Source organism: Toxorhynchites rutilus, chromosome 3, assembly GCF_029784135.1.
Source record: "Toxorhynchites rutilus septentrionalis strain SRP chromosome 3, ASM2978413v1, whole genome shotgun sequence".
Lineage (NCBI taxonomy): Eukaryota > Metazoa > Arthropoda > Insecta > Diptera > Culicidae > Toxorhynchites > Toxorhynchites rutilus.
Window position 1 is genome coordinate 107,507,077 of NC_073746.1, and position 8,669 is coordinate 107,515,745.

The 8,669-nt window shown below is 40.1% G+C and overlaps 1 protein-coding gene across 1 annotated transcript; it reads left to right on the forward strand.

The window, feature by feature from the left end:
- Positions 1-4,795: 4,795 nt before the first annotated feature.
- Positions 4,796-8,196, forward strand: LOC129773401 (uncharacterized). Its single transcript, XM_055776998.1, has 3 exons — positions 4,796-7,074; positions 7,913-8,101; positions 8,163-8,196. The coding sequence occupies exons 1-3, from the start codon at positions 4,796-4,798 to the stop codon at positions 8,194-8,196; spliced, it is 2,502 nt and encodes an 833-aa protein (XP_055632973.1).
- The last annotated feature ends 473 nt before the right edge of the window (positions 8,197-8,669 follow it).

Consider the following 8,669-nt stretch of genomic DNA (forward strand, 5'->3'; position numbering starts at 1 on the left):
GGTAATTTGGTAATTTCGGCAATTTCGGTAATATTCCACAGTTGCAATAGCTGGACCAGAGTCCAGATAACGTTTGTCAAGTCATGCTTTGGTTTGCACTGTATTTTTTTCCATCAAAAAGCAATGCTTTATCAATACACGAAATTCGGATTTTTCAATTTTTTTCACAATAACAAAAGTTGCTTCACTCTCAATGCTGTAACTCACGAACCAATCGACCGATTGCTGACAAATTTTGTACACGTATCCATTGAAAGATGGTGCTTTGTGATAGTCAAGTAGATTGTTGCAAGAGGCGCCATCTAGACGTCAACCTTATGAACTGTTTTAGGTGTTATACTGGGCGGAATTAATTTCCCTGTAAGAGCATGTATCACCGCATGTATCATGTAAGATTATGAAAGCTAAATAAAATCTGTTTATTTCTTGTGAACTTCAGATATGTATTTGCTGAATGTGTTCCAATGTATTTTTATATAAAGATTATATTTTATAATTCACCTTCGTGTATATCACACGAGAATTACCTACAAATCGTTCCACCAATTTTAGTACAAATTGTAGTACAACTCGGACTCGATTATCCGGATTATTGATTTTTTTTCACTCCTGATAATCGAATCATAAAAAAACGAATTTTCTCTCGGTAATCGTAATATAATTATGATTTGCTCTTATTAATTAAACGGTTATATCTAGCTTGGACCCGATTATTTGTTTGTGACTTTGTAACTTTGTCTGTACTGCTGTACCACATTAATAGAAATTGAACCCCCTTCCTGTTGACCGTGTTGACAACCCCATATTGATTGGATTTTTCATTAATAACTGTATTCTACTAATCAAGTCCATTTATTTAATACCTATATTGATGAGGTTTTAAAAAAATATATATTTATGGCGTCATTTTGTGGTGGTGGCCATTTTGCATTTGCATTTGTCATGAATAACTGTGTTCTTCTATTCAAGCCCTTCATTTGATACCCAAATTAGCTATTCAATATGGAATTATTATAGAAATTATTCCAAATTTCCGCAAATCAAAAATTAAATACTCCGGATAATCGAGTTTAATCGAGTCTAAAAATCGAGTCCGACCTGTACTGGTTTGCTCTTACTGTGTTGCAGTAGGGCTCGTAATTTACCTCGCGAACAACACCTCGTGAAATGCAAATGAATTCTGATCTTACTCTTCGGGTTTGCCCAGAAATTCTTGATTGGAAGCAGTTGAGGGACGTTAGACGGGTTCGCCGACTTGGGTACCACATCGATATTCAGCCGCACCATCTCCTCATCACGATCCTTTCGAGTAGTGGGCCGACGCAAGATCCGGCCAGAACACCGCGTCTTCACCCGTGTGGTATTTCTTGATGAACGACTTCCGGCAGGCACTTCGTACTATAAATTTTCCAGTCCGGAACCGGTCTTTCTTTCGATGCTCTGATTGTTGTCCAAGAGTGCCAAGATATTGCAGATGCCGAAACGGGCATTTCCGGCGTCCACAAAGTGTCACACGATGTCCGTTTTCGACACGGCGGGGAACCGTTCTTTGAACGCGCACTAACTATGACACAGTCAATGAGTGATCACTTAGACTAGAGAACACAGTATCATTGCGAATGTTTGGCACTGTATACTACAATGTCCAGTATATTGTTATTCGCATTACGTGTAGTACATGTTTTGCAACATACAAAAAAACTAATGGCTATTATTACAATATTATTACCGAACATTTTTATTGACATTGAACACGTGACGGACGATGCCGATGGTGATACTGGTGACGCGGTTGAGTCGGGAGAATTAGAGTTTGCATGTTTACTACGGTGCGTCTTGAGGTAGCTACGGTGCGATGAGTTACAGCTTACATAAAACTGGCGGGCTCATATCTCCGTGGTTGGTAATCGAAAATGATTTAAGTGGTTCACATCGGTTCATTTACCAAAATTTCGCAGCGAGTGAAATTGATTTACTGGATCTCAGGATTGACTTACACCGGATAATCAGAGGGTATAAACACTTAATAATGGAACATTCCATTATTGTTTGTAAGATTCATCGAATGTAGATTTTGGCGAGTTCCTTGGTGGGGAGAATGTGAGTCACATTCCTAAGAAGTTAAAAATTCAGGAAAATCTAGCGGAAATATATTTTGCTACTAAAACTTCGTCGGTGGGTACTGTAAGATGACTTTAGTTTACTTCTTCCGGAAGATTTCAGATAGACGAAGCATTTATTACTGTCTTCTGGCTATATTGAGAGAATGTCTCGGTGGTAAAAGTCCTCCTGAACCGTGTCTCAGAACGGTCTTGGATATTTTGACGTGAATGCCTAAGACAATCGTCTTCTCTTTCTTTTCCAGTCGAAGAAAACTAGTAGGCACCCATCTTATTTCCTCACAAAAGTGAGGCAGCAGATGAGTGCAGATGAGAGAGAGATCTTATCAGTTAACCTCTCATTGCTCAGTTCCTGGCAATGAGAAGGTGGGTGCCCAGGAAGCCGAATTGTTTGATAGACAGATTTCATACGATGATTTTTTTCCAATTACTGCGTCAGAGTTCCCTTTTGAGTTGGCAAACCGATTGGGACACTGGAAGTCTTGGGCGGGGATTATATTCAATTATTTCAAATATTTCTTCGAGAGCATGGTTCAAAGGTTTGGACGTAAATCTTGTAATGAGTAGACCTATGTCCAACCACTACTCGCTAGATGTGCATCTCCACAGAATAAATCTTGTTCAAAGCAATGTCTGTCGGTGTGGAAACGGTTACGATGACATCGATCACGCAGTTTGGCAATGTACGGATAATTTCGCAGCCATAGAGTACCTTTTGAATGCCCTTGAGGCCCAACGAAGACAACCCTATGTTAGAGACGTGTTGGGAACTCGCGACATCTGTTATATGCAGTTGATATATATGTTTGTGAAACGGTCCAGTATAAGTATTTAATGCTTTCGTGTTTTTCTTTTTCGTTATTAGCTTGTTTGTCTTGGCCCCTCATCTCACCATCGCCCACCCACAGCTAGTCGAGCACCTGATGCTATCCCTGGTCATTATGCACAATGCTACAATGCGTTCGGAAACCCTCAGTTGAGACAACGATACCCCTTATCTTAATCCCTAACCTGTCTTGTCCCAAAAAAAAATGTTGCCCTTTTAACCTCGAGTAAACCCCGAGTATTCGGTCGAATCCTACTAAACATAGGAATTAGTTGAAACTTTGTATAAACAAACCTTGAATTAGCGGCTCCGCAAAGCTTATTCGATTGAGCCTCACAAATAGATGAATTGGAAAAAAGGGACCCTTCTTTATAGTCATGGTCTGATAAAAGGGCTAGTCCTTTTAGGATTAGCCTTAGTGATTCATAGAGTTCATGAGGTCGAAGTGAGAGCTGGTCAACCGAGGGTTCATAACACACCAACGCCCAAATCTGAAAGATCCGTATTACCGTTTCGTCTCATATTCCGAACACTTAAGCTGGTCATTGAACTGTGTCTCATTACTCAAAATGACACTCTTTCGCGAAATTAATTTGATTTTTGGAAACAATAAAGCCTTCTTTTTCATTTAACTACAATAAAATTGATTTGCAAATACGTATTCATGGTGAAAAACTAAAAATATGTTTGGTCACTTTTGTCTCAAATTCCGAACAGCAAAAATGCATTTTTTTTTTTTTTGAATTATAACTTTCAAACTACTGGACCGCTTGATATGTTCGATATATCAAAATAAAGTCTTTTTTGGAAAAATATTGTGCTGACAAAAAAAAGGATTTTGCTTTTGTAATTATTGATTGTATTTGTTCCTTATAGTTTACATGGTTTCGGGTCCAAGGGCGCTATATCGGTATTGTTCGCGCCACGCGCAGCGAGCGCAAAACGTGTTCTGACATGTCAGGACGATATAAATTGAAACCTCCATTTGTCTACAATACACATTTTCCGATCATCACCCGAAGCAATTATTGTCTATTCCATTCCATCGCATAACCTAGTCACGTGCGAGAGCGAGATGAATGTAGCAGCAACATAACAACGAACAGCACCCGATCGAGCCGAGCGAAGCCGACAGGACAAAAACCCCACCAACTTTCTGACAAATGCAAAGGGAACGCAGAACAGATCATCCATCTTTGCCAGTTTTTTCCTTACCATCAACGTGGAAGTGACTTACCAAGTGATGCGTAATTAGTGAAATAAAGAGAAAATTTGGACTATAACCTCTTGTGTTTTTAACTTCCACAGTGTGCTTAGCCAGAACCATTCCAACCGCAGTTAGCCCGGTTTATGCGCTAACATTTGGTCCTTCGAACCGGATTGGCTTCTGCTAACCTGTGGAATAAAATTCATTCACAAGTGTTTTGACGTGAAGTGAATTAGTTGAAAAAACATTGCGTAGCAATTGATCAACATATGTGACATCCTCTTGTGGTAGTGTTTCTGCGTGAAACTACCCTTCATTCGAGAAAAAAGGTGTTTTGCGTGAAGTGAATAAGTTGAAAGAACATTGCGTAGCAGTTGATCAACTTATTTGAAAATGTCCTGTGGTAGTGCTTCTGCGTGAAGCTGCCAAACGACGTTTAGGAATAGAGGTGTCGAAAGAACATTGCGTTGCAATTGATCGATATCCTTTTGCAATTAGTTTTTGTGAATCTGTGAAAAATATTGTACCAGTAAGCGTCCCTCGTGGCTTAGACAACGTGAGTTTTTGTGAAAAAGAACATTTGTGGTTCTTTAACGTGAAGAACAGTGTTACACGATTACCAAACTATACGCAACCGTGAAAATGACGACGCAACATTCCCCAATCAAGACCACCAGTGCTGAAGGCTCTGAAACAGTGCCGATAATTACAGAGAGTGCGGATGATTCTGCAAGTTTTAAAGGTTTTGCTGAATGGGAGGTTGCTATTGATTCTGGCAGCCAAAGGCTATTATCGTCTCTATTTCGTCAACGTGACCAAGTGAATCAGAAGATTGTCCGTGTTCAGAATGCGCTTATGGCTGCAGGGAACCAAGTCAGTATGGCGCAGCTGAAAACGTTCACTAAAAATATCGATGCGGCATACTCGGAGTTCAGCGGTTTCCACAGCAAGGTAATGGCTATTATTCCTGATGAAGCGATTGATATTCAAGAAGAAATCTACAGTGATTTTGAGAACCGTTTCAATTTAGTGTCAACCACTATCGAGGAGCTTCTGCAAGCTCATGTCACATATCCAGGTGGTCTGCAGAACCCCACAGGTAGGAATCAGCCTCCAGTGATAATTCATCAACAAGCACTCCGTGTTCCCTTGCCAACATTTGATGGCCAATACCGAAATTGGCCTAAATTCAAGGCTATGTTTCAGGATCTTATGAGTACCTCCACCGAATCAAATGCTATAAAGTTGTACCATTTGGAAAAGGCTCTGATTGGTGATGCCAGTGGTGTCATCGATGCGTCCACCATCAGAGATAATAATTACGAGCATGCGTGGCGCATTCTAGAAAATAGATTCGATAACAAACGCCTCATAGTAGATACACATATCCAGAGTATCAAGAATCTCAATCATATGACCAGGAAATCATCCAAAGAATTGCGAGATCTCATCGACGAATGTACGCGTCATGTCGAAGGTCTGCGCTTCATGGGTCAGGAACTTCTCGGTATCTCAGAACTTCTTGTTGTTAATATTTTGACTTCCGCACTAGATAGAGATACGCGTGAAAGCTGGGAGAAAACTTTAAACAAAGAAGAACTGCCCAACTATAAAAATACAATTGGTTTCCTGCAAAATCATTATTTAATTTTGGAAAGATGTGAAGCTACATCTTTCGTACCCATCGATAAGCCGATGCAGCAGAAATTTTCGATGCCGTTAAAGGACATAAGATCATCCAACGCAGCTACATCGCCATCTGGAGTCGCATGTGATTTGTGCTCTGAAATACATCTCAATTATAAGTGTCCAGTACTTAGAAAAATGAGTATCCATGAGAGAATTGCAAAGGTAAAATCGATAAATGCTTGCTATAATTGTCTGCGCAAAGGCCATCATGTTCATGCATGTTCATCCGAACGAACGTGCAGCAAATGTTCCAAAAAACACCATACCTTACTTCACCTGGACCAATTCACTACTCCACCCCTTTCTGTGCACCAACCGATCTCATATCCTGAAAATATCGATATATCACTAGAACCGGAATCACAGTTCAACCAAGTAAATACTTCTTGTTTCAGCATCTCGAAGGTGACAAAGCAAGCTTTACTTCTGACGGCTACTGTAAACATTCTCGACAGATATGGTAACCCCCATATGCATAGAGCATTACTGGATTCTGGTTCGCAGGTCAACTTCCTGACCGAATCTGTAGCGAGAACTCTTGATCTAACTATGCATCCTACCAATATTCCTGTTGTTGGTATCGGGGGCTCCAAAAATGTCATTAATAAAAGGACATGTGTAACAGTTAAATCTAACTACAGCAACTTCAAAAAAGAGATGGAATGTCTTATTGCAGCTCGTGTGACTGGATCGGTGCCATCTGCAAGGATCGATGTTACCAACTGGGGTATTCCATCTGGATTGCAACTGGCTGATCCAAGCTTCGATACTCCCGATGGAATAGACTTATTAATCGGAGCTGAATTTTTCTTCGATGTAATAATGCAGGGAAAATTTCGCCTTCGTGATGATCTACCATTACTACAAGAGACTGTGTTTGGATGGGTGGTCACAGGTGCCTACTACAACAGCCAGCAACAACCTGAAATACATTCGAACGTGGTAACTGAAGATCTTGAAAATCAAGAAGTTGAAGAGCACTTCCAGCGAACACATCGTGAAACCGGGAAATTCGTTGTGCACCTTCCATTCAGAGAAACTGTAAGCGATCCAAGCAGCAACCGAGCTCTAACGGAAGTGAAAGATCGAGAACCCTACACTACATTCGATGAATCTTCTGTGTATCGATCAGTTCGAACGCTCGGAATATTGTGGGATCCCATTCCTGATAGCTTCTGGTTTGAAGTTCCTAATGCCCGTGATGTCCGTTATGACAAGCTTGTCACTAACAGGTACATTTTGTCAAAAATCGCTAGATTGTTTGATCCGTTAGGACTTGTTTCTCCTATACTGGTCCTTGCTGAAACACTGATGCAGCACACCTCCAAAATCGATTGGGAAGACAAATTTGATACTAACTTGCTTCGAGAATGGATTATGTTTCGAGACTCATTTCCGGAGATTAATGAACTCCACATGCCTACATGCATAGTTGAACGAAACTCCACTCGTATAGGGTTTGCCGATGCTTCGAATGAGGTATATGAGTCAATAACTCCAGCCCATCTTCATCCTAAAAAACCGTTGGGACCAGTACCTAGACCTTCTTATTTAGACATCCAATCAAATCGGTTATCTCGTTGGCAATATCTCATCCTGTTACGGGACCATTCTTGGAAGCGATGGTCCACGGAATATTCCTCCAAACTACAAACTCGTGTAAAATGCTTGAAGAAACGTCCACACATACAGCCGAGCATGATAGTCATCATAGCTGAAGACAACACACGTGCCCAAACATAGATGTTGGGAAAAATCATAGCTGTATACCCAGATAATGAAACAGTAGTTGAAGTAGCAGATGTAAAAACTGCATCCGGAGTGTTTCGCCGTGTAACAAGCAAATTATTTCATCTTTCTATTCTGGACAACGAGTAATTACAAATAAATGAAGAGAAGGACTAGTCACATTTCGCCCCGGGAGAATGTTCGCGCCACGCGCAGCGAGCGCAAAACGTGTTCTGACATGTCAGGACGATATAAATTGAAACCTCCATTTGTCTACAATACACATTTTCCGATCATCACCCGAAGCAATTATTGTCTATTCCATTCCATCGCATAACCTAGTCACGTGCGAGAGCGAGATGAATGTAGCAGCAACATAACAACGAACAGCACCCGATCGAGCCGAGCGAAGCCGACAGGACAAAAACCCCACCAACTTTCTGACAAATGCAAAGGGAACGCAGAACAGATCATCCATCTTTGCCAGTTTTTTCCTTACCATCAACGTGGAAGTGACTTACCAAGTGATGCGTAATTAGTGAAATAAAGAGAAAATTTGGACTATAACCTCTTGTGTTTTTAACTTCCACAGTGTGCTTAGCCAGAACCATTCCAACCGCAGTTAGCCCGGTTTATGCGCTAACAGGTATCGATACCTGTAAATGATGTGAAAACGAAGTCTGTAACCCGAAGAATTTCAGGGTTTTAAATATTAAATTATTTATAACATTAAAGTTCAGTAAATTCACATTTTAAAATGAAGTGTTCGCAATTCGAATCATGCGTAGAAACTTAATTCATATTCCGAACACTAATTTAAATGAAGATTTCTGCATAAAATACGATTTTGTTTCATCCATTTATTGTAGATTCTTACCATTTCTAGCACTTAACATGAAACCAACAAAAAAATAGTTGAAAAAACTACAAAAACTGAAAAATCAATGATGCTTGTTTGTTTTACAGAATTTGCTAACGCAAACGTTTTATCATTGGTTTTGACTGTCACTTTTTTTGCAAATGCTTAATATTATAAATCATAGGCTGTACCGATACCTGTGAATGATGTTAACATGAATGCTATAACCCAATAAATTTC

Coding starts and splice junctions, on each gene's coding strand:
- LOC129773401 (XM_055776998.1), top strand. CDS start 4,796: ATGACGACGCAACATTCCCCAATCAAGACCACCAGTGCTGAAGGCTCT. Junction 7,075..7,912: donor GACAAGCTTGTCACTAACAG/GTACATTTTGTC, acceptor CGCATAACCTAG/TCACGTGCGAGAGCGAGATG. Junction 8,102..8,162: donor AGTGACTTACCAAGTGATGC/GTAATTAGTGAA, acceptor TAACTTCCACAG/TGTGCTTAGCCAGAACCATT.